The 27,389-nt window shown below is 34.6% G+C and overlaps 1 protein-coding gene across 4 annotated transcripts; it reads right to left on the reverse strand.

The window, feature by feature from the left end:
* Positions 1-3,408: 3,408 nt before the first annotated feature.
* Positions 3,409-19,106, reverse strand: LOC149147827 (uncharacterized). 4 transcript variants are annotated; one of them, XM_089440619.1, is made up of 9 exons: positions 18,924-19,106; positions 18,779-18,835; positions 17,958-18,641; positions 5,950-6,126; positions 5,644-5,793; positions 5,016-5,117; positions 4,798-4,868; positions 4,613-4,680; positions 3,409-4,335 (listed from the first exon to the last, which is right to left on the reverse strand). In XM_089440619.1, the coding sequence occupies exons 3-9, from the start codon at positions 18,258-18,260 to the stop codon at positions 4,094-4,096; spliced, it is 1,113 nt and encodes a 370-aa protein (XP_089296745.1). In that variant the 5' UTR covers positions 18,261-18,641; positions 18,779-18,835; positions 18,924-19,106; the 3' UTR covers positions 3,409-4,093. The 4 variants fall into 4 exon arrangements, with proteins under 4 accessions (XP_089296745.1, XP_089296746.1, XP_089296747.1 ...); XM_089440620.1 differs by lacking the exon at positions 18,779-18,835; XM_089440621.1 differs by lacking the exon at positions 18,924-19,106 and having other exon boundaries at positions 18,779-18,917.
* Between the last annotated feature and the right edge of the window lie 8,283 nt (positions 19,107-27,389).

Consider the following 27,389-nt stretch of genomic DNA (forward strand, 5'->3'; position numbering starts at 1 on the left):
CCTACTCTGCAAAATATTCTAAAATAACCAAGAATTACATGTTATTCCATGTCCATCAGAAGCTTCTTAATTAATACAAATCTAAGAATTCGGTTCCTGTTCAACTCACTGATCCCATCTCCATGTCTTATAAACCCTGCTCTCCAAAATATTGCAAAATAACCAAGAATTACATGGAATCATGTTATTCCGTGTCCATCAGAAGCTTCTTAATTAATACCCACTTAATACAAATCTAAGAATTTGGTTCCTGTTCAACTCACTGATCCCATCTCCATGTCACCTTGAGCTCGCTGCACAATCTCCTCTTTTACCACAGCGTCCTCTATACAGAATGAACCAATGGAGATACCCACCTTGAGCTCGCTGCACAATCTCCTCTTTTACCATAGCGTCCTCTATACAGAATGAACCAATGGAGATATTGTGACAAGCCAAGGGTTGCATGGTTCCTCCATGAAGCCACAAGCCACTAGCTAGATCTGAGACCATTCCATATAATGGAAAAAAATTTTGCTTGGGACCTCCAGATTTTCATACTGTCTCATTTGGCTCGGCTCTCCATGAATTCTTGGAACTCTTTTACCTTGACCAGATAGGCTTTTAACTAACAGGATGATATTGACATAATCTTGGAAATTTTTCCTTGACCCTATGAGCTTTCAACTAGCAGGACGTTGTTGACAATATGTCAAATTTAAACCTGCGATTTCACTTCTGCTCTGTGCTCCCAATCCTCTTTCCATCCTTCCCATCTACTAGTGGCGAGAGAAGGTGCCTCCTGGACTACAGAATTATGGCGCTCACACCGCACATTCCTTCCTAAGTATCAAGAAGCATGCAACGATAAGAATGACACTAGCAACTTGCCATGATTTTGACATATCAAAGTCACACCACATACAGGATCTCCACCTACAGAATACCTCCTACACAAGGCTCTATAAAGACCAGCCATTGAACACGAAGTACATTAAATTCAAAACAACAAGACACAAACTAAGCAACTTCAAACATTAGCTGAAATAAAGCACCATAGATCGCCACTTTTCGATCGAAGTCAAGAAGACAACAAAATGTAACGAGCAAATCCTCCCACTTTTCGATCGAAGTCAAACAGACAACAAAATCTCCGCAACTTAATGCCAAACCCTCTGAAATGACAAAAGAGTTCACCACAGATGACTTGCGACTCCCATCCGATAACAAAAAAATTAACCACACATGACTTACTCTCATCCGCGGGAAGTTTAACGTCAATTGCATCGCCGCCATTCCCTCCTACGCAACAACGACACGGCCCTCCGCCTCGAATGCATTAGGTTATAGGTATTGGGGTAAGTTTCATGGGAGGTGGGATGAGACCAATCCAGGCCCCCAAATTTGTTTTAAGGTTTCTAACCTCAAGAGCAATGGCTTCCACGAAAGTACTCGATTCTTTATTATTTTCACCATCGCTTGTGTTATGAATGACGTGACCATGACAAATGTCCTAAGAGGACGTATCGTTGTGTATATAATAGATAATAATGCGTTTTTGTTCGGATGATAAATTTCGATCACAATTTAATTTCTCATTAGAATCGGGTGGGAAAAAAATCAAGAAATCCAATTAGTCTTTAAATTAATTGTTTTTTGTATGGTGGAAATGGATTCAGCATCATCAAGAACCCCTGGACACCCAAAATAATAAATAATAAATAATAAAGCTTGACAGCTATAATCCAAATTTTTTTACCAGATTTTCAAAAAATCTGGCCAAAGAAAATCATACCCAAATTTCTATTGTTATCAGAGCGAAATTATCATACGAAAATTTCTATTGTTATCCAGGCGAATTGTAGGTTGTTTAGACTACGCGTTAACTGTAATATCAATCTACTTATTGCCTCGAAAAAATAGATGTTACTTTGTATATGTTTATTTACGAGTGCATCAACCATAGGATTATGCATTTAGTTGATGCCATAGTTAATATCTGTATGAATCTTCATAAAGATAGGACCGTAAAGACAAGATTATGCATTTGGTTGATGCCATCGTTAATATCAACTGTAATATCAATCTACTTATTGCCTCGAAAAAATAGATGTTACTTTCTATATGTTTATTTACGAGTGCATCAACCATACGATTATGCATTTAGTTGATGCCATAGTTAATATCTGCATGAATCATAGTTAATATCTGCATGAATCTTCATAAATATAGGACCGTAAAGATAAGATTGTGCATTTGGTTGATGCCATCGTTAATATCAACTGTAATATCAATCTACTTATTGCCCCGAAAAAATAGATGTTACTTTGTATATGTTTATTTACGAGTGCATCAACCATACGATTATGCATTTAGTTGATGCCATAGTAATATCTGTATGAATCTTCATAAAGATAGGACCGTAAATATAAGATTATGCATTTGGTTGATGCCATCGTTAATATCTTTATGAATCTTCATAAAGATTGGACCGTAACCACGGTGGAATTTATACTTGTAATGGCATGAGTAATGATATATACACACGAATCAAAGACTACATAGTGGCAAGTTTTTGGTACTTACAATCATCCAAGTTTTGAGCACCCTCACTCTTAACATGAGTAATAATATATACACACGAATCAAAGACTACATAGTGGCAAGTTTTTGGTACTTACAATCATCCAAGTTTTGAGCACCCTCACTCTTAGAAATCACAATTATTTCAGATCAAATCCACTCACAATTATTTCAGATCAAATCCACAAATACAAGGATGGGCCAAACGAATTTCGACAGATACAACATACTCCGTCAATCAGAATAAATATTTCTGATTTAAATATTAAAAGCTACACATACCAGTCCCAATAAATGGCATCCAGGTCCCTCTAGCAGATCGGTATCAGTTTGAAAATCAGTGTATCTGTTCACAGCTTTTATTCTCTACAGTAATGTGGATATGGTATATGCCAATGCTGTTAATGATACCATCCTACACCCAAACCTCAAATATTTGGGCAAGTTCCGTAGTGTTATAGGGTACTGATATGCTTATAGCTCATATGATATTTACCCTGTAATAGAGACCTGGAAAAATTTAAGAAGAAAAAAAAAATTGATCTTTCTGATAATAGTCAAACAAGCAGAATAAACACAGTGATGTCATTCTTCCCTATGACATTATATCTCCTATATGAGAAGTAAAAATGGAAAAATTATGTCATCTGCCTATCTCAATTACATAACATTCTCCCCTATACATGAAAAAGACAGAGGAAATGTCATTTTCACCAATTCAATTACATGTCATCCTCCTCCCCCACTACAACATATCTCCGGCATAGAAAAGTAAGACTGGAAAAAATGATGTCATTCTCCCCAACTTCATTATATCCTCTACAAGAGGAAAGTAAGATTGCTAAAACTCCGAAAAAAAATTACAGCTTCACGAGGCAATTTCCAAAATCATATAATTTGGCAGTTTGTGGTCATACATTTCAGAACTGCATTGTTCTTCTATTACAAATCTAGTGTACAATAAGGAATGAGATCATTGTACCAATAATCATAGCCCTATTAACTTTCAAAATATGCCATAAACTGCACAGTCGACACTTTATGCTGCAAGTCCATACTATTTTTACCTTTGGCAAATGACATATTCTTTTACTTTACAATTAGCCAGGCAGCATGTGCCATTGTTCACGCATCGAACAACACCTGATGACTGCCTTGTGTCAAATCATCAAATGTAATAATCTCAAAATTGAAAACCATAAAATAAGTGGCATTGCTTGCCATCCATGAAAAAAAATCGGTTGCTGTCCGTTGACAGCCCAAAACTTGTCCATCCAAGGAGGAACAACATGTCATGTCAAGTTAGTATACTATTATATTCAGAGATTCGAAGGGGTGCATGCCATAAGCAGATTACTTGAAAGATTCACCCTCGAGCATACAAATACATCTTTCCAATGTACAACTGACAGATCTCTAATATAAAGCCTGGTAAAGAATTTTATATACCTCGAATGTAAAATATATTAGGACTACAAGATATCTGATCATCCTCTTTAGACGGTGCAGGAGGCCAGCCTGGGAATAATATTTATTCCTTCGAATGCCTTTCAGTGAGAAGCACTTTCATGATTTCGTAAGTCATAAACACAATACCAACACTTGGAACAACTTTGAGGTACTCTGGAAGAATTCCCCTGTATAGACGAGCCCATCCTTCTGTTCGGACTATCTGTCTGAATGTGCCAAGAAGTCCCGTGTTGTAGACACGAGCACGTCCACCTGCACCTTCCAGCTGCATTCTTCTCCTCACCAAATCAAGTGGAAATGTTGCTGCAATATTTAAAAAATTAGTATGCACCTGGCTTCAGTGGCAGCAAATGACTACATTAAAAGTACAAATGGAATAATGTGTGTAAGCATTTGTAAAATGTCCAGTAAAATAAAGTGTCTGCTTTTATCATTCAAACTTTCATAGAAGATTGGTTCAATATCACCCTCCTTCAAACTTTCGTCAAATTATATGGATTTGAAAATCCCTACATCGAGATCAGGAAGAAAAAGGCATTGGAAGGCAATGATTATTTTGACTGGATCCTAATTCTTTTACCTGTTGAGGATGCAACACCTGAAAGGCTACCACATGCCAAGCTAACCGCAATAGGTGAATCCTGAGGTCTGAAACATAAGAGCGTTCACTTTAAGCATGATAAAGTAGAGGAGAAATGTTTGAGAAAGCAATTTTCCAACACAATCATCTTTTATAAAACAAGAGTACATAAATCCCCTACACACCTCTCATACTCCCAAGCAGATTTAAGGCTCTCATAAACACAGAAGCTAATAGCTATATTAGGTCCAACTCCCTGGCATTGTGCAAAAGACCATAATCAGAATAGCACTTCAAAAAATGACTGTTTTTCCAAAGAAGATTATAAACAATAGAGAAATTTTTCTCTTCAGTGACAGCTTCATTCAATAGCAGCAGTATATATAATGTATGCCATACTAACCAATAAAGTTGGTCCAAGGCCTTTGTACAACCCCTTGATGCCTTCATCTCTGCAAATGGTATAGAGGGCATGTGTAATACCTCTATAGTACAAGACATTTGTCTGTAAATTATAAGAAAATTTAATGTCAGAAAAAAAATAAGACATTTGTCTGTGAATTATAAGAAAAAAAAAAGAAGATATTTGACCATTAATGGATGACTACTCTCACGAGTCACAACAATCCTGCTTCCCATAAAAATCCTCTTAGTGGATGTCTGATTCAAAATTAAAAGATGATATAGTTACCATGGCCATCTGTCTTATCTATAGCCATGTGTCACATATTTTATCATTAAAAATCTATAACTACGGTACATAATCGGGAAGCGTACATCTGCAGACCCTAACACTTTTAGCAAAGTTTTGAATATCTGTCAGTGGAGTCAAACAAATTGAGAAATAGTAAAAATACTGAACGGCAAATCTTCTGTACTAGACATTAATCAAGAATGACAATCCACTCCATCGGATATGAGTTTGAGCTAATACAAGAATGGAATATTACATTCCCAATAACTAGGATAAATGATAAGTAACACAAAAAAGGGGGGCAGTACAGTGTCCAAATTAATTCAAATAAAATCACCTGTGCTGCTAACCGAGTCCTCACAAGATCCAATGGATACGTGATTGATGCAGCTGTTACTCCTGCGGCACCACCACCTAATAAACGAATACAAAGGTCTGTGCTAAGATTCTCTCTATGTTTTTCCATGCCAGGCAGTGACTGCATAATCTGAAAAATAAAAACTCATTAAGCATATCATGTATCAAACAAAAATTCACGGTTTTGTCACAAATCTAAAATCACTCTCACTATGCCAAATGTCATTCCATCATGCAAAACACTTCATTTTCAAATGAAATTCAATTCCATGAGATCAATACTCACTGATTTGTATTTCTCATACGTGTAAAAACTAATGGATGAATAAGGAAGTCGATGAGCAATTGTGACCAAATTTCCCCTCCAAAAAGCTCTGACTCCTTCTTCAGAAGCAATCCGGGATGCTTCACGGAAAATACTTGCTTTATGCAAACACGCACCATCAGAGTGCATGCCTTGAACCTGGGGAAAGAAAATCTGATCATTACTTATCTGGAAGGCAAAAGATCAACATCGCATGCATCAAATGGCAAACATAAATTTAAAGAACAAAAAACCAAAACAAAAAAACAAAAAAAGAGCAAAGAGTAATTAGGATTCTCTCTCGAAAAGTGGATATAAAAGGAAATAAATAAATTCCTGCCAAAAATAAAAACACTCAAAATTCACTACATTAATTTCCAATTTCAATAAAGAGAGATTTTGATTTGTAATTTCCCTAGTAACTAAAAGACACATTAGGCAGATTTGAAGAACGACTTAATTAGGTTTCAGTGCTATATAAACTTCAGACGTTTTATTCATATATTGCATTGCCTTCTCACCCACATGCATTTCATTACACTGGATACTCTACCTTAACTTAATTTGCCGATCGTACCACCTGGGTGATAAATGAAACATAAATGTCAGCTTATTATATTTGCAACAACTGAAATGTAGTCATTAGTAAGGGAATGTTATGCGGTCTCAACAAGAAAGGTACATCATCCAAGGTGAAGAGGATGTCTAAATTGTAGAAAAAAATGTGCCAAAAAAGGATTGATATTAAGTTGCAACAATGAACAATAATTATATCCATTTGTCACCAATAATATAGAAGGAAGCATCATATTTATCGAACCAGACCAGTCATCAAACTGGTCGGCCAAAAAGCCTGAACCAGTCAAGAATCGGAAAAAAGCCAGACCTAAAAGGCAGTGGACCCAAAAATACGTATTCAAATTTTGGAAAAACATATATTTTTCATGTGCATCCATACTAATCCAATCCATCATACACAAATATGTGAAGTTTTTCATAATATAGCAAGGGTGCATAGAACCAAAATAACATTATAGCACCAATCTTTGAACCTTTTGGCAATGCTGGACCCGCCAACATTCAAGGGATCTCCCCGATATGAAGTCCCAACTAGAGTTCACAATGTTTGGAGTTGACTACGGAAACGCGGAGAGGGAAGATAACTTCGGGTGAGAGTAAGTGTGTGACCCTGTGGAGAGTCAAGTGCGATGCATAAAGGTTCTAACACACGGAGGGGAAAAAAGTGCACCCATTGGAAGCATGTAATAGTACGCAGCTTGAAAGGAACACGCGAGTGAAATGACATCACAAGCTAAAATGCAGAATAGTCCACAAGTTAAAGTGATGAGTTAATCCAACAACACACCTTCAACAGGATTCATACAAATGCAAACAAAGTAGTTCATAAGCATATGCATAAGTTAAATAACATACATTGCCAATGCTATATTCCTACTATATTAACAACATATGGCAGGAGACTTTCAACAGATGTATCACTTGCTCGAGCCGGTGAAGCGCGTGGACTCACTCTTTTATGCCGCTGATAGCTATGTGAATACAAGAGATGTTGTCAAGCGCTGGGTAAAAGAGGAAATAAGGTCGTGACCAAACATCAAAGGTACATGTGGGGCTTAGTGCTCTTGATTAAACACCAATTCCATACCCTTAGACCTGATAGAATCCAACACAAACATTGCAATCCAACCAATCTTGAAATCCTAAAAATCACTGAGTCTGCTAAATTTTGAAAGGGGCAAAAATTCTACTTTCTTGATATCAAATCCAAATGTTATAACTTATATTTTCTTTACACAACAACCTCTAAGTGTTGCACATTTTGCCGGAGAGGGGGGGCATCCCCCCTTGTTCAGGGTGGTCGTCAGGCCCCCTCTCAATGGGTTCACAAGGGGCAAAAGGCCCCTTCTACCCCCTACATTGGGGTTCAGGAGCAATGCCCCCTAGAAATTAAATTAAATTAACAAAACAAAACAAAAAACAATGCCCCCCGAAAATTAAATTAAATTAAATTACCAAAAAGAAGGCAGCTTTTTACATCTATTTTTGGTGATTTTTGACACATGGTTTTTTATTTTAGCGCTTTTGTGGTGTATGGTCATTTATCCCATTATTTTGCAGTTTCAGTTAAGGAACCACAATTGTATTCTAATCCAAAGTAAATGGATCGGCGGTTTATGGATGCCATAAGGTATATATCTTGTATTGTAATACTATAAAAATGAACATACTGAAAAATGTTTTTGATTTTCATGGTTTGGGTTTGTTAATTTATGGTATGTTCTATGCTTAGAGCAGTTTACTTCCTTTTCTTATTATTATCCACAAATTAGCAATCACATGTACATTAAGTAAAGTGCAGATAGAACATTAAACGATCAATAGAAAACAAGCCAAGACAAGAGACACAAGATGTGGCGGCTAGCCAAGGACAAACCCCAATATGGGGAACCCTTTGATCAAACCTTCTTTTATCTTCAGTAATTCAGCAAAGAGAAATAGTACATAAATCTGATTTACATCAGCAGCAGCAAACCCTAGATCAGCCCTCAACTAGGGCAGACAATATCTTGCAAACCAACCGTCGGATCGACTTGATTCCTTCACCAAAAAATGCGGCCTTCAGAGAAGATCCAGATTCACCTACAACGCAGTTTTGAGAGGGAGACTGATGGTCAATGCTGGTCAAACTTTGGATCTGCAATTGCAGCCCTAAATCTGCGTCCTTCCTTCCACGTGTGAGAGAAGAGTCTCTTTCTACGCAGTAGGAGAAGAGCCTCTTTTCTGCGTAGGAGAGAGATGGAGATGTGATGAGATGAGTGAGTCCAAATGAGGAAAAGACCTCCTGTATTTATACACAACTGTTGATGATTCAATAGATGCGATTGTTGGGCTTTTGAGCCTACATGAGTTGCTGGTCGGCTTGATAATTATTCCATAATCAAAATAAATTCATATCTCCATAAATAATTATCGAAATCGAATGATCTTTAGATCAATCCTACACCTCTCGACGTGAGGAATCTAATAAAAATATTATCAGCCATGAATAAGATGACCCACATGGAGTTTGGCCCTAGTTGCCAATTTTAACACTCCCTCTCAACTAGGGAGAACTCCATCTGCAATTCGTCTATCAGACACTACTATTCATCCATCAAATGCACTGCCCTGTACAGCTTGACCCCTGCTTTGCTCTGCTCTATTCTACCTGCTCTGCTCTGTTTTGTTCTGCCCTGCTCTGCTCTGCTTTGTCCGAATTGTGAAGAAGAAGAAGAAATGATCGAGGATGTATCATACCATCCTCCACTGACTCAAAGTCAGTCTCAAAGTGTGTACCACTGGTCCCAAACCAGTCCTCAACCGACCCGAAGTCGGTGTCATAGTGGGTACAACTCCTACCATTGGTCCCAGACCAATATCATTGATCCCAAATCAATGAAGGTCATCCTAGCATAGGGAGTACAGTAGATATAGCGATGCGTCCATCGGTACTACTATGGTCCCTATCCGCATTTCCCTGCTCATTGATCAGATGAGAGGTACTTCCCATGAGTCCCAGACTACATGGGTAAGATGCCTCGACAGGAGAACTAATCAATCCTGTCCACAGGAGAGCGAATCATCCGGTCCCACAAGAGAGCGAATCATCTTGTCCCACAAAAGAGCGAATCATCTTGTCCACAGGAGAACGAATCATCCTGTCCACAATCGCCATGGAGAACACATCATCCAGACCTCACAGGAGAATTAATCATCCTGCTACACAATCGTCATGGAGAACACATCATACATTCCTCACAAGAGAACTAATCATCCTACTACACAATCGTCATGGAGAACACATCATGCAGGAGAATTAATCATCCTACTACACAATCGTCATGGAGAACACATCATCCAAACCTCACAGGAGAACTAATCATCCTGCTACACAGTCATCATGGAGAACACATCATCCAGACCTCACAGGAGAACTAATCATCCTGCTACACAGTCGTCATGGAGAACACATATACCACCAGGGGATGGTGAGTCACCCTGTGGTCATATGTCACTCCAAGAAGTACCTCGCGCCCCCCAGAGCTCCCAGAGCTCAATACATCATACAGGACCCTCATCAGAGGGTTTTTGAACGACACCAAGTCGTTCTCGGAAAGTCAAAAATTTGACCTTTCCTAGGGGCTTTGTCAGAATGTCGACGAGATGTTCATTTGTACCGATATGTTGGAGCCTTATAGCTCCCCACTACACCATATCTCGAATATAGTGATACTTGATATTGATATGCTTGGAGCGATCATGAAATACAGGATTCTCTGACAAACGAATCCCACTCTGGTTGTCACATAGGATCACGATGGTATCCAATGTAAATCCAAACAGCTCATTGAAGAGCTTTCGCAACCAGACTGCCTCACAATAGGCCATACTAGCAACAATATACTCTGCCTCGACGGTGCTCAAAGCCACCGACTTTTGCTTCCTGCTCATCCAGGATATTGAAGCAGATCCCAAGGAGAAACAGCTCACTAAAGAGCTTTCGCAACTAGACTGCCTCACAGTAGGCCATACTAGCAGCAATATACTCTAACTCGGCGGTGGTCAAACCCATTGACTTTTGCTTCCTACTCATCCAGCATATCGAAGTAGATCCCAAGGAGAAACAACACCTGGAAGTGCTCTTACGATCCACCACACTGCCTGCCCAATCAGCATCAATGTATCCAAGTAGTCTCATATCTTCGATAGTGTATCTTAACCCATATGTAATTGTGCCACGAAGATATCTTAACAGATTCTTGGCACCAATCATATGTATGTGGTGAGTTTCAACCATATGTTGACTTAATGTGTTGATTGCAAAGCATATATCTGGACGAGAGTTCACTAAGAACATTAATGCTCCGACGAGTTGCTGATACTCGATGGCATTTTGTAAAACAGGACCAACAACACTACCACTTAACTTCTTGAAGTCAAGCTCCATCGAGGTAGTTACAGGCTTGCAGTCCACCATACCGAATCTTTCCAATATCTTCACCACATATTTTACTTGAGATAGGAAAATTTCCCCTGGCTTCTGCCACACTTCAAATCCTAGGAAATAGTGCATCAGTCCTAGGTCTTTCATTTCAAATTCAAAAGCCAACTCCCTCTTACATTTGTGAATGAGAGGGTCTGCACCTATTAGAAAGAGGTCATCCACATACAGCACCAGTATGAGAGGCTTGTCATCTTCAACCTTAAAGTAAAGATTAGGATCAGCTTCACTCCTAGTGAATTCCAGCTTCATCAAGTAGTTATCGATCCTCTCATACCATGCTCGGGGTGCTTGCTTCAACCCATAGAGAGCCTTCTTCAACCTGCATACATGAGATTTTTGATCATACAACTCAAATCCTTTGGGTTGCTCCACGTAGAACTCTTCTTTGATCGAATCATGCAAGAACACGGTCTTGACATCCATTTGATGTAGGTTCCATCCTTGTGAAGCCGCAAGGGCTATGATCGAGCGGATGGTGGTATCTCTGGCAACAGGTGCAAATATCTCGTCATAGTCTATACCTTCCTTCTGGGAGAAGACACGAGCAACAAAACGAGCCTTGTACTTTTCCGTACTTCCATCTGCTGCATGATTTATCTTGTAAAGCCATTTAAAAGTGACAATTGTCTTGTCCTGAGGTCTGGGAACTACTTCCCAGACATCATTCTTCATAATAGACTCATATTCTTCGGTCATAGCATCCTTCCATACCTTCCATACTTGATGCTTGACGGCATCAGAGAATGACGAAGGTTTATTTTGTATGATCATGCTCATGATGGTCAAGTATACCTGATACCTGTTAGGTTTCTTACTTTCACAGAAGGTTCCTCAGGGTGCAATGTGCCCTTCAGCATCATCGAGTAGCCCCCTAAGCCAAGAAGGCCTCTTCTTAGAAGAGGAAGGCTCAGGTGGATCAATAGGATCCATGGGTTCTTCCACATCAGGCATTGTTTCATCATCCTTTTCTCTCGGTTCCCTGGTGTTGGGTTCTTCAAAGCTCCTCGAAGTCGGAAGATTGCCCACCTTGCTGAGAGCCATATCTTCATCAAAGGTGACATCATGACTAATCATGAATTCCCTTTGACCGGCTACATAGATTCTATAGCCCTTAGTATTTTCACCATAGCCCACGAAGATTCCTTTCTTTCCAGATGCACCCAATTTATTTCTTTTCTCTTTCGGCACATGAAAATATACAGGGCTTCCAAAAATTCTAAAGTGAGATACGTCAGGTTTCTTACAGGTGAACATTTCTCCAGGGGTCTTGGAACCCAATGCTTGATGAGGGCATCGGTTTTGTACATATACAGTAGTGTTTGCAGCTTCGGCCCATAGAAACTTCGGAAGTCTTTAATCATGGAGCATGGCACGAACAGCTTCCACAATCTTACAGTTCTTCCTTTCCGCCACACCGTTCTGTCCAGGAGTATATGGTGTAGTAGTCTCCCTCTTAATGCTAGCGTCTTACAAAAGTCATGAAACTCGTTAGATTCACATTCAGTCCCATTATCAGTGCTTAAGATCTTGATCTTCTTTTCGGTTTGATTCTCGATCAAGGCTTTGAAGTGTCGAAACCAAGAGAACACTTCATCCTTCTTTTTCAAGAAGTATATCCAAGTCTTTCGAGAATAGTCATCTGTAAAAGTAAGATAATATGAATATCCTCCCAAGGAGTTCACAGGCATCATACTAGATATGTCAACCAACAGTAATATATCGGAGGTCTTGCTTTGGCTTGAGGGGAATGGTCCCCTTTTGAGCTTTCCTTCGGCACATCCCGGACATACACCTTCTTTCTCTACTTGGAATTCGGGCATCCCTGTCACCATTTGTCTTACATCGAGTAGAGCTTTATAATGAAGGTGGGCAAACCTCTGATGCCAAAGTTCGGACTGAAGAGATGTGTCACAAGACATGACACCTAGCGGACTTCCACCGACCTGATATAATGAATCAACTCGAAACCCAAGAGTAAAGACATCTTTAACATTGTTTTTCCATACACGTACCTTGCCATTGCTGAAGGTCACCTTGTAGCCTTTGTCTTCCATTGTCGAGATGGACACCAGGTTCTTTTTTTACGTCAGGTACATATAATACATCCTGGAATTTCTAGCCTTCTTGAATGGTTGTCCTCTTCCTTGATTTCCAGCACTCCTTTTACCTTTGCTATTAAATTTGCCATTCCTTTGATTGCCATGAGAAGGATTTTAATCATCGTCCCCGTGTGAGTCCCTTCTATCAAGGCTCTCCCTTACATAGTGACCTGCTTTATCGCAAATGTCACATCGTCCTTTTCTTCCACCCTTAGGTCCAGCCTTTCTTTTTTATTTAGTCCCGAAATTATTTATTTTCTTAGCATGAGAAGAAAAGGCAACAGGAGGACCTTTAGGCATGGGCATTTCTTGCTCTTCTATCCTTGTTTCTTTTTGAATGCATCTTGCCATTAATTACTCGAAATCAGGAATTACGTTATTGTTAAGAAGAGTAGTCCTGAACACGTACCATTCGGATGGTAATCCTCCAAGAGTCGTAAGTGCCATTTCCCTATCAGTAATAATTTCCCCAATAGATAGGAGATTGTTCTTGATCTCGGTGATTCTTAAGAAGTATGCTTGCATACTCTCATCTTTGCCCTTCTTAATTTCCTTCAGCTTATTTCTAAGAAACGAGACTTGATTTGCATCATTAACTTTAAATAAACTCACCAGTCTATCGTAGATTTCCTTGGAGGTGTTCAGGTCGGAGATGTAGGCCACCAAGCGCTTGTCGATAGAGTCCTAGATGATCTTCTTTGTTTTGACTTCACCGGTTTTCCATTTGTTTCTGGCAGCAGCAGGTGCATTTGATGGAGGTTCAACAATATTACCTCTTACATGGTCCAACACTCCTTGATCTTCTAAGGTTAGATCGAGAGACATCTTCCATCCATGATAATCATCTTTCTCACAGAGCTTGTCTTCGGCAGGGAACAGTGTTGAGGACCCCATAGTTCTTTTACGATAGCTTTGCCAATCTTCTCTTCAGTGATTGCTCTTGCTCTTGCTCGAGCTTTGTCTTCACCTCAGCTCCGATTCCATGTTAATTTATGGTATGTTCTATGCTTAAAGCAGTTTACTTCTTTTTCTTATTATTATCCACAGATTAGCAATCACATGTACATTAAGTAAAGTGCAGATAGAACATTAAACGATCGACAGAAAACAAGCCAAGACAAGAGACACAAGATGTGGCGGCTAGCCAAGAACAAACCCCAATATGGGGAAACCCTTTGATCAAATCTTTTTTTATCTTCATTAATTCAACAGAGAGAAATAGTACATAAATCTAATTTACATCAACAGCAGCAAACCCTAGATCAGCCCTCAACTAGGGCAGACAATATCTTGCAAACCGACCGTCAAATCGGCTTGATTCCTTCACCAAAAAATGTGGCCTTCAGAGAAGATCCAGATTCACCTACAACGTAGTTCTGAGAGGGAGACTGATGGTCAACGTTGGTCAAACTTTGGATCTGCAGTTGCAGCCCTAAATCTGTGTCCTTCCTTCCACACGTGTGAGAGAAGAGTCTCTTTCTACAAGTAGGAGAAGAGCCTCCTTTTTGCGCAAGAGAGAGAGAGAGAGAGAGATGTGATGAGATGAGTGAGTCCAAATGAGGAAAAGATCTCCTGTATTTATACAAAACTGTTGATGATTGAATAGATGCGACTGTTGGGCTTCTGAACCTACATGAGTTGTTGGTCGGCTTGATAATTATTCCATAATCAAAATAAATTCATATCTCCATAAATACTTATCGAAATCGGATGATCTTTAGATCAATCCTACACCTCTCAACATGAGGAATCTAATAAAAATATTATCAGCCGCGAATAAGATGACCCACATGGAGTTTGGCCCTAGTTGCCAATTTTAACAGGGTTTACAGAGTAAAATACCTGTGTGTGTTTGTCATTGCATCTTTCTATTTTATTAAGAATCTATTTGCAGCAATTAATTGTACATGGTTAAAACCTACAATTGTAATGTCAAACATTTATGTAAAAGAATAGGAAAGGAAAAATAAAGGAGAATCTCAACTTTCATCAGCATTAATTATTAGGGTTAGTTTTTATGCTTTTCCTTATTTTGTTTATTTTTTATTTTATTTCTTTCATTTCTTTCTTTATTCGAGTTTTGGTGATCTCTACCCATGCCATACAAAAATGGCCAATTCAACCTTTATAACGAATTCCACACAAAACCACTCAATTCAAAATACGTCACCAATTATTTTCTTGTCCAAAACCCTGACCCAGAACAACATGGGTTCTGATAACACTAAGAAGCATACATAACACACATTTTTGCCTAGAAATTTAATTGAATTTAAAAAAGGCAACTTTTGCATCTGTTTTTGGCGATTTTGGACACATGCTTTTGCTTTCAATGCTTTTGTGGGGTACAGTCGTTTAGCCCATGGTTTTGTAGTTTCGGTTAAGGAAGCATGATTGTATTTGAATCCAAGGTAAATAGATTGCCATTTTATGGATGCCACGTGATATATATTGCATTGTAATACTACAAAAACGAATATACTGAAAAAATATTTTTCGTTTTCATGGTTTGTGTTTCCAAGGTAAAACACCTATGTTAATGTGTGTGTTTCTATTTCATTAAAAATTTGCTTGTAGCAATTAACTGTACACGTTTAAAACCTACAATGTTAATGTTAAATAATAAATATTTATGTAAAAGAATAGGAAAGGAAAGATAAAGGAGGATCTCAACTTTCATTACCATTAACCACTAGGGATAGCCTTTTAATTTTTTCACCTTTTTTATTTGAGTTATGATGATTTCTACCCATGCCCTACAAAATTGGCCAGTTCAGTGCTTTATAGCCAATTTCACACAAAGCCGATTAGAGACAGCACCAGCGATTTCCTCTCCAAAACCCTAAACCAGAGCATCATGTGTTCTGATAACACTAGGAAGCATACATAACACACATTTAAATTTTAAGTTCCCAAATATGAGAATCTATCCTTCTCATTAACTATACATCATTTTGTTGATAAATAGGGCACACAACCCCTTATTTGCTTGATGGTGTACCTGCTAGTTTAGTTGCAGAGAAAACTACACTATATATATCCCTTAGATTGTGCAACGAAATATTAATAATTCAAGATTCGAAAATTTCTTCCTCCGCCAATGAGACACCACAATAAAACTCCCAAAAGGGGAAAGGCAGGTTATATTTGAGGGAAAGCATTTAAATTTGAATGGCCATAACATGATAAACATCTGCACAAGTTAATTATTGTGCACTCTATTATGCCATATATGCGGGAGGAACCGTTGTCAACAACACTAACTTCAAAATATTTACCAGAAGTGTAAGGCAACATTTTATTAAGGTGTGTGGTGAGTGTTTTATTATGGGCTTGATCTTGAACCACCTAGTTTTATCGTAACCTAGAAAAATTCTATCACATATTTAAACCTGTAGATAACCGAAAGGGTTAGCTCACATGGTCTAGAGCCAAAAATGAACTTCCTTGATATTGTTGTTAGTTGTTATTGGTTACAGGTTCAACTCTCTTCCATATTGTGCATTCTATTATGCCATATAATTAGTACTATGCGGGAGGAACCTTTGTCAACAACATTGACTTTAAAATATGTACCAAAAGTGTAAGTCAGCATTTTATTAAGGTGTGTTGTCAGTGTTTTATCATGGGCTTGATCTTGAACCACCTAGTTTTATCGTAACCTAAAAAACTTCTATCACATATTTAAACCCGTAGATAACCCCAAGGGTTAGCTCACGTGGTCTAGAGCCATAAATGAACTTCCTTGATATTGTTGTTAGTTGTTATTGATTACAGGTTCAACTCTCTTCCATTCCCTTAAGTTGAGGCCCCATAATCAGGACCAAAGGTTACCCAGTAGGTTTAGTTTACCATCCACGAAATGTGAAGAAATACTTCTGGGTTTCCTGCTTCCATTCCAAGTTATCAAAAAATTAATTAATTAAAATAATTAAATATTTAAAGAAAAAAAGAACAAAATAAAAAAGAGAAGGAAAAAGAAAAATGTAGAAGAAAATTGATAGTTTTCACAATAGTTACAAGTTTCAAAAAAGTTGAAAGGTTAAAAAGGGGGAAACTAATTATTTTCAATGATGGTTTTCACCATAGTTAGCAGGTTCAAAAAGTTCAGTAGGTTTTGATAAGAGGGAGGGCTTGAAACATCTGGATTTGGAAGAAGTTCAAAAGTTAGAGAAAAGAGGTTCAGAAACATGAAGCATATAAAAACTATACATTATTCAGAAATTCAGAAACTTACACATAATCTTAAAAAGAAACGTATACGTAAATCACAGTATTATAATAATAATATCCAGCCCACAGAACTTTGAAGACAATGATTACTTTGAATACAGTGTTTTGGTGTACGGTTAAGACACCCCTAGGTGTGTTAAGGTCAAGGTCGCCGGCTCACTGGAACCTGTGAATAGTCCCACCCGCCTAACCAATAATAATAATTATAATTATAATAATAGATATAGTATCCATAGTTCAAACTGCGAGGTTAGAGTTAAAATGAAAATTTAAATATTGGCACCATTAAACCTACATGCTGCTAGCATCTTCAAATAATGCTTTATTAGTCTCGGTAACATTTTACCACCATTCAATTGACCCCATTGTAAGCTCTCTAATTCTCTCGAAAGAGAATAATAATGAAAATAGGCCTATGTTTCTAGCTTATAAAGCGAACGAGTGAGCTGGGAGGGCTGCAGGAAAATATTGTATTTTTTCTTTTGAATCGAATAATTAAGTTTTTATTGCGGTAAAACAAAAGCTGGTAGCTATGATTTTCAAAGTCCATTGAAAAAATAACCTCCATATGAATCACGCAATCATTTACAAACCTGAAACAGAATGGTAAGCCGAGCCAATGGAGCAGTGCAGGTCTTGCTGACAGCACCTGCAACACCTCCTGCTAAAAGCTGTGAAATATTTGTACCAATCTGCGAATGCTGTACCGATTGCCTCACAAACCTTTTCACACCTCTGTCTACATCACCATGCTGGAGCTGGTCTGAGCTATTCAAAGACTCTGTAGGGCCAGCCAACTGTGCCCTCTGCGGCGAAATCCCACCCTCCACCACAACACTCACTCGGCCTGTAGGGCCCGAATGAAGCCGCCCTTCAGCGGCCGCTTTAGTCTGCATCCCTGCCGTCTTTAATGGCTATCCACGATTAAAATAAATGGATTATTGTGCCCTGGAATCCTCTTAACTCTGATGGACTGCTTGTGTCAAAGCTCACCAACAGGTCACAAGACCAATAGAAATTTAAACTAAAAGCAATCGCAGCTTGCGTCAAAAATACTCACTAGGGTTTGGGTTGTAGAGCAGCAGAATTCTTCGAGACCTTGACTGTAAGCCCAAATCTACAAACTTTCTCTGTTTCATACGCAAGTCGGCCCCCAATTTTGGCAACTTTCACCAGAACTACATTGATTGCACGGCTGCCCTGAATCCTTCAACCCATCAGGCTTCCCTCCTTCAAATATCGATACGAACACGAAACCGGAAACAACACCCACGGCCCTGCTTTGGACACAAAACGAGACCACAGCCTTATAGCCGTCAGACGAACCAAAAGTGGCGGGTCCTCCAGAAACCTCGAATAAAAATGCACCGAGAATAAGAAAATACACCTAAAATTGGGGTCGATTTCAAAATACCTAATTCCTACCCTTATTCCGACCCAAAACCCTCCCCGCCAAAAATCGCAAGCTTTTCTGCAAAATTGTTATCCTCAGAATCGAGTAATTCACAGCTAAAAAGGACCTCTATTTGAAAATTGCACACAACGAATCTCGTACCAACCTGTTCGATTGAGCTGCTGTTCGAATCGCGTGAGGACGGCTTTAAAATGGTGCCTCTGGGCGTCGATTAATGGTAATGCATGAGCAGGAAACACGTATATAATTGAACAACCGCGGTTCGGGATATTTTCAATTTTTGTTTTTCGTGCATCCCTAACCCTAATATACGCCAGAGCAGCTTCCGAGAATATAAGGATACCAGCATATACTGCCACAACCTTGCTTCAATTAGAGTCTATCTCTGGGTTAGTTTGAGTCCCACTTTGAATTGATGCCGAATATTCTAGTTTGATTATTTTCATTCTTTTTTTAAAGAATTCGTTGTTGGTAACGGAGACTTTCTTTACAATGGGTGGTTGCTAAAAAAAACTCCAAATGGATGCTTCTATGTAATCATTCATCTCCTATCACTTACATGCAAGGAAGGGATTTGGTTATGAACAACCACTTTAATGAGTTGTTATGGAAATTTTTGAGAATGTTTGCATGTGACCTTGTGATTTATTAGTAGCCTCTAGTTGTGAAAATTCTTAGAGCCTCTGCTTATAAAATAATTTAAGAATGTTTTCATGTGATCCTTTTGTGACTTATTGGTAGTCTTACGATGTTTTCTTTTAATTTTTCATTCCTTTATTTTATTTAGCATTATTTGTGATTATATTTTATATTTGGTTGTATTTGTGGTTATATTTTACACTGTATTTTAGTTAATTTATTTAAATTGAATTTTCATTATATATTTCTTTTATTTAATTAATTGATTATTATATAATAAAATAAATTGATATAATATATTTTGATTAAGTTTACTTTGAGTGATTGGGAAGAATAATTGGCATATTTTTTTATCTGATTACAAGTATGATGAGTTTTGTTATTAAGAATGAATAATTTATTACGAAAAGTTTTTCAGTAAAAATCACATAACAAATTATTTTTTTAGCAAAGCATTGCGAACCAACCATTGTGGTTTATCATCTGGTCCTGATGATGAACCACACTAGTTGGTTCATCATCTGGTCCTGATGATGAACCACACTAGTTGGTTCGAAACGCATCAACCATTGTGGTTCATCATCTTGATGATGAACCACACTGGTTGGTTCGAAACGCATGGTTTTTAGGGAAATACTTTTTATAATTCATTATGGAATAATCTTTCAAAACTAAAACATCTGAACATGTTTATTACAAAAATTAATGTAAAAATATTTTCCCACCAACGTATATTCTCTCCTAATTAAAATATATATTTTTAAATTCTGATTTTTCAAAGTATAAAAGAATTTAGAAAATTTATTTACATAAAACTAAATTCCAAAAATAAAATAAAATAAAGTTAAAAGTTTCATATTTATCTAAAATTTATAAGTTTCATGTTTATCTAAAATTGATTTTACCAATTATAATGAGATTTAATATTTATAATTTTTACTTTAAATATAAATAAATTTATCTAAATTTAAAATTAGATGTTATCTAAAAAAAGATAAATGTTATATTTTCATCTTATTAAATCTCTTATAACACAATAAAATTTGATATTATGAAGACTTCTCAAAATTGTGTGTTGTGTTCATGGATATGCTCTAACTTTTGAGTGAATACTTCACCATCTTCAGTTCAGCTTTATATCCTTAAAGATGGGTGAAGTGTTTTCCAAATTTTCATTAAATTCACTATGAAACGAGAAAATTAGTTTTAGACCTAAGACTTTTGTGATCCATAATTTTGATATAGGTCTTTCGATTAATCACATCGCTAGGATTTGGTCGACAAAATTAATTATTAAAAATGAATGATCTTTCAAAACAAAACGTCAGAACATATATATTTCAAAAAATTAATGTAAAATTTGTTTCCCCACAATCACATATATTCTCTCCTAATTAAAATATGTATTTTTAAATTTTAATTTTTCAAAGCATAAAAGAATTTAGAAAAATTATTTACATAAAACGAAATTCCAAAAATAAAATAAAATAAAGTTTCATATTTATTTAAAATTTATAAGTTTCATGTTTATGTAAAATTGATTTTACCAATTATAATGAGATTTAATATTTATAACTTTTACTTTAAATATAAACAACTTTATCCAAATTTAAAATTAGATGTTAAAAAAAATGTTATCTTTTCATCTTAATAAATCTTATCACACACATTGATAATAGATAAAATTTGATATTGATGAAGACCACTCAAAATTGTGTGTTGTGTTCATTGATATGTTCTACCTTTGGAGTGAATACTTCACCTGTCTTCAGTTCAGCGTTATATCCTTATCTTCAGTTCAGTGTTATATCCTTAAAGATGCGTGAAGTGTTTACTGGAAACATCGGGCATATCCATGAACAAAACACACAGTTTTCCAAATTTTCATTAAATTAACTCATGAAACCAGAAAATTAGTTATTAAGAATGAATAATCTTTCAAAACTAAAACATAGGCATATCCATGAATAAAACTCACAGTTTTCCAAATTTTCATTAAATTAACTCGTGAAACAAGAAAATTAGTTATTAAGAATGAATAATCTTTCAAAACTAAAACATCGGCATATCCATGAACAAAACACACAGTTTTTCAAATTTTCATTAAATTAAGTTATTAAGAATGAATAATCTTTCAAAACTAAAACATCGAAACATGTATATTTCAAAAATTAATGTAAAAGTATTTCCCCCACGCACATATATTCTCTCTTAATTAAAATATATATTTTTAAGTTCTAATTTGCATAAAAGAATTTAAAAAAATTATTTACATAAAACTAAATTCTAAAAATAAAATAAAAACACGGGTTACATTGTAGTTAGTCCGCTCAACTTAAATATAGCTTAATTAAATAAAGACAAAAATTTCATCACACAAATAAAACAACTAATAAAATATTATATTGTTAAATGTCATCACCGAAAATTAAGAAATATGATTAACTAATTTTGTTTATATTAACATATATACACTTATATATATATATATATATATATATATATATATATATATATATATACACACAGACACACGCACATATATATATATATATAATACACACTTATATGTGTGTGTTTTTGTTTGTTTTATTATTATTAATATATATAATTGTTTATAATTACATTTATTAAAATATATTTTTAATATGATAATAAGTCATCTTCAATTCAAAAAACGGTGAAAATTATAATTCATAAAAATGGAAAAAAAAACAAAAACAAAAACAAAAAACAAAAAAACAAATAATAAGTCATCTTCAATTCAAAAAACGGTGAAAATTATAATTCATAAAAATGGAAAAAAAACAAAAACAAAAAACAATAACTTAAAAAAAATAGTAACTAATAGAAATGAAAGTTACTAAACAACACATAATAAGACTTCAACCAATCACCTTACAAAGAAATAAATTAAAATAATAATAATAAATAACAAAATTAAATTCCTAATGTTAAACTATGGATAAGCCTCATAAATTTTTGGTCAAACACAAACTAATGCACAGTCAAAGACAAAACTGAACATTAAAAGTTTCATATTTATCTAAAATTTATAAGTTTCATGTTTATTTAAAACTGATTTTACCAATTATAATGAGATTTAATATTTATAACTTTTAATTTAAATATAAACAAATTTATCTAAATTTAAAATTAAATGTTATCTTTCATCTTATTAAATCTCTTATAACACACATTGATAATAGATGAAATTTGATATTGATAAAGACTTCTAAAAATTGTGTGTTGTGTTTATGGATATGCTCTATCTGAGTGAATACTTCACCCATCTTCGGTTCAACTTTATATCCTTAAAGATGGGTAAAGTGTTTATCGCAAACATACTTCATCCATCTTCAGTTAAGCTTTATATCCTTAAAGATGGGTAAAGTGTTTACCCAAAACATCGGCATATCATGAATAAAACACATTGTTTTCCAAATTTTCATTAAATTAACTCATGAAACGAGAAAATTAGTTATTAAGAATTAATAATCTTTCAAAACTAAAACATCAGAACATGTATATTTCAAAAATTAATGTAAAAGTATTTCCCCCACATAGATATATTCTCTCCTAATTAAAATATATATTTTTAAATTCTAATTTTTCAAAGCATAAAAGAATTTAGGAATTTTATTTACATAAAACTAAATTCCAAAAATAAAATAAAATAAAGTTAAAAGTTTCATATTTATCTAAAATTTATAAGTTTCATGTTTATGTAAAATTGATTTTACCAATTATAATGAGATTTAATATTTATAACCTTTACTTTAAATATAAACAAATTTATCTAAATTTAAAATTAAATGTTATCTTAAAAAAGAAAAGATAAATGTTATTTTCATCTTATAAAATCTCTTATAACACATTGATAATAGATAAAATTTGATATTGATGAAGACTTCTAAAAATTGTGTGTTGTGTTCATGGATATGCTCTACTTTTAAAGTGAATATTTCACCCATCTTCGTCTCAACTTTATATCCTTAAAGATGGTGAAGTGTTTACCGGAAACATCGGGCATATCCATGAACAAAACACACAGTTTTCCAAATTTTCATTAAATTAACTCTGAAACGAGAGAATTAGTTATTAAGAATGAAGAATCTTTCAAAACTATAAAACATCGGAATATTTATATTTCAAAAATTGATGGAAAAGTATTTCCCCCACACATATATTCTCTCCTAGGTCTTCCACCCTAGCAAAACATGCTGAAAAGACAAAACACCATGTATATATTGAGGAGGTCCGTGTTATTGCTAAGGTTGCGCAAATAGGGAAGCCATTGAGATTGAAAAAAGACCGAACAATCTCAATAGAGATGATGGCTGGAAAATAAGCAGTTGCTGGATCCCTGCCCTCTCCTCCTAGTGGACTCTGATCCCTAGGGTGTTCTTCTTTGTAAAATCCTTCCTGAATAAAAATCCCTCTTGTTAAACCTAAATTTTGTTGAAAAGATGAAAACTATTCCTAATTAACTACCAATTTAAAACAATCTATTTTCTCTTTAGCTCCTCATTGTTTCGATCACTCTTAAGGTATTCGCCCCTTATCCTCTTCCTATTATTTAGAAAGTCCTTGATTTATCTAGCCTAATTAGTTATCCTTTTAATGAAATACCCTTATTATATATTATTATTGACTAAAAAAAATTAGATAGTTTTAGTTTATAACTTAATGGTTTAAATTTATTTAATAGTTTCTATTAATAGGTTATACAAACTATTAATCCATTATATTATTTAATTATATTAGCCCTTTGGATTCATATTAATTAAATACATACTTAGATATACAATTATTTAACTAAATATTTATTAATAAACTTCAATATGATATTTAGTTTTTATTAATAACTATAACATAACTAACTCACAATTAACTATTTAATTAGATAATATTAGCCCCCTTTATTTCATATTTGATAATTAATTGTTTAGTTACACAACTTGTTAACTTTATTATAATATTAAATATTTAATTTTATAGTTTGTGATATAAAAACTTTTTTAAATACATTACTTCATTTACATAAGATAATAGTTATGAAAATAACTTATATTAATTATTTAATTAAAATCCTTTCCAGAATTAATTAATTCCTATTAATATATAATCTTATTTCTCCCACCCCTATCTAGTAGTCCTGTCTAGTTAGCAGTTTCTAGTCAAATATAGCCATTAGAAAGTCTGTTGGTGGATGATCTGCTCTTCTATTTAACTTGTAGTCAGGATTTGGTTCTTCAACTTGTCCTGACGATGGTTCCACACTCGTTGGTTGCATCCCAATGTGATTTACGCCGAAAAATCTTCTCTTGAAACTTGATATAAATCACATAATCCTAAATTCAATAAAATATATATTTTTAAATTCTAAATTTTCAAAATATAAAAGAATTTAGAAAATTTATTTACATAAAACTAAATTGTAAAAATAAAATAAAATAAAATAAAGAATTTCATATTTATTTAAAATTTATAAGTTTCATGTTTATCTATAATTTATTTTACACAGTATAATGAGATTTAATATTTATAACTTTTACATCAAATATAAACAATTTATCTAAATTAAAATTAGATGTTTTAAAAAAAAATGTATATAAATGTTATCTTTTTATTTTATTAAATCTTTTATAACACATAGATAAAAAATTATATTGATGAAGATTTTTGAAAAATGTGTATTGTGTTCATGGATATGCTTTATTGTACAGAAAATATCATATATATATCTATGAATAAAACACACAATTTTCCAAATTTTCATTAAATTAACTGTGAAAATATTTATAGTAAAATAAATAAAATTTATTACTAAAATATTATTATATTGATTTTTTGAAACCAACATCTAAATTAACAAAAGCCCAGATTTAAAATAAAATTATATCATAAAAGATATAGATTATTAAGAATACGTGAATGTTATTGTATGAAGGTGCATTCAACTTTCGTGATTGGACAAGATGGAAGAAAATATTTAAGCATGGATGGTTGAAATCCACGAGCAAGGGAGATTTGATAGCCACTCGTCATATTTTTTTTATATCATATCATAAAAGATATACATTATTAAGAATGTGTGAATGTTATTGTATGAAGGTGCATTCAACTTTCATGATTGGACAAGATGGAAGAAAATATTTGAGCATGGATGCTTGAAATCGATGAGGGGAGATTTGATAGCCACGTGTCATATTTTTTATAATATTGAGGACATAATTGAGCGAGGTGTGATGAGGTTGATACTTATAATTGAGCGAGGTGTGATGAGGTTGATACTTATAATTGAGCGAGGTGTGATGAGGTTGATACTCGGTTTTATTAGGCTCTTTTGCTTTTGAATTTATGCGTGTCTAAAGTCCATTGTTTTGCTTTGGAATTAGTTTTAGTATATTTTATTGGCATTAGGGTTTGTTTGGAGTGGGATGCCATCCACATGATTAAGAATAATTCTTATCACTTTACTTATACATTAAGTTTAGTGGTGTGGATTCATTGGCATCCCATGTTTAACCATTTAACAATTTATAAAGGCATGTTTTGCATGTGGTAGTGGAGTCCCATGCAATAATGGCTTGGTCAAAGAAATTTTAAGGCTCAAGACTGGGTCGCTTGAGGAAACTTAGCGACGATTTCAAATTGTACTATTACCCTATTCAATATGGAAAGGCTAAATTGTTTAGTTGAAGGATACCCATGAGCAAGGATTTTGACGATATTCTATCCCACATTCAAACCTTAATTTAGTAGCTTAAATTAAAGTACAATGATCGATTCTCAACACTGCAAAAGAATTGATTTGCATATTAAATTGTTTTATGCAGCTATTCAGTTAAATATAATCTTCTTTCTTATAAAATATTAAAGGGCTTGATTGTTTTCTTTCTCCTTGTGAGTGGCTCATTTCGAAGTGGGTGTCATTGATCATAAATACACAATATATAATACATATGAATGCTTTTGATTCCATAAGTCTATCATGATATTTTATTATATTTTATTAATTGGAATGAGAAATTTATAATTTTAATAGTATTAATTATCTATATAAAATTTTGATTTTTAAAAGTAAATAAAGGTTATATAGTAGTTAGTACTTGTCACTTAATTTAAATATAGTTTAATGAAACAAAAAAATAAAGATAGATTTCATCACAAAAATAAAACAACTAATAAAATATTATATTGTTAAATGCCATCACCAAAAATAAGAAATATGATTAACTAATATTATTTATATTAAAATACATATATCTATGCGTGTTTTATTTTTATTAATATATATAATTGTCTGTAATTAAATGTATTAAAATATGTTTTTAATATAATAATTAGTTATTAAGAAGAGTCTTTTATATAGAAATTACATAGGAGAAAATTTTGTCGACGCGTTTCGAATCAGCAAGTGTAGTTCATCATCAGGACCAGATGAAGATGCAGACCATGGCACACGCTTAAATAGAGCGCAATGTAGAGACCATGCACTCTAATTAAGCCTGTGCCATGGTTTGCATCTTCATCTGGTCCTGATGATGACCACACTTGTTAGTTCCAGATCCAATTTGTGGGTACAAACCCCAAATGGACGGTAATGTGGCACTCCATCATTTGCCATCTCATTATTCAAATCAAGGAAGTAGAATTTTTCATCTAAACAGTGGACAAAATGATTCATGAAGGGTTTCAAAGATTAAATTTTTGAGGCAATAAGGCATGAGAGGTTTTTTGTTCAAGTTAAAAAATAAAACTCGATTATTTAGGCTTCAAGCTTTCAAAACAATTCAAACTTTATTATATTCCTCCCTCCAAAATACGAATCATTGCCTTCCTATGAATCCCCTCCATAAACAATAAAAGGAGGCCTAGACCTCACCTCCAAGAATATGCATATATAGTGAACACCATATGAAATATTCCTTTGAGATACATTTTCAGCCCCTGTGGAGATTTGAGC

Source organism: Pinus tabuliformis, chromosome 9 (assembly GCF_031772625.1).
Source record: "Pinus tabuliformis cultivar Carrire ecotype Pingquan chromosome 9, CPIR1, whole genome shotgun sequence".
Classification (NCBI taxonomy): Eukaryota; Viridiplantae; Streptophyta; class Pinopsida; order Pinales; family Pinaceae; genus Pinus; species Pinus tabuliformis.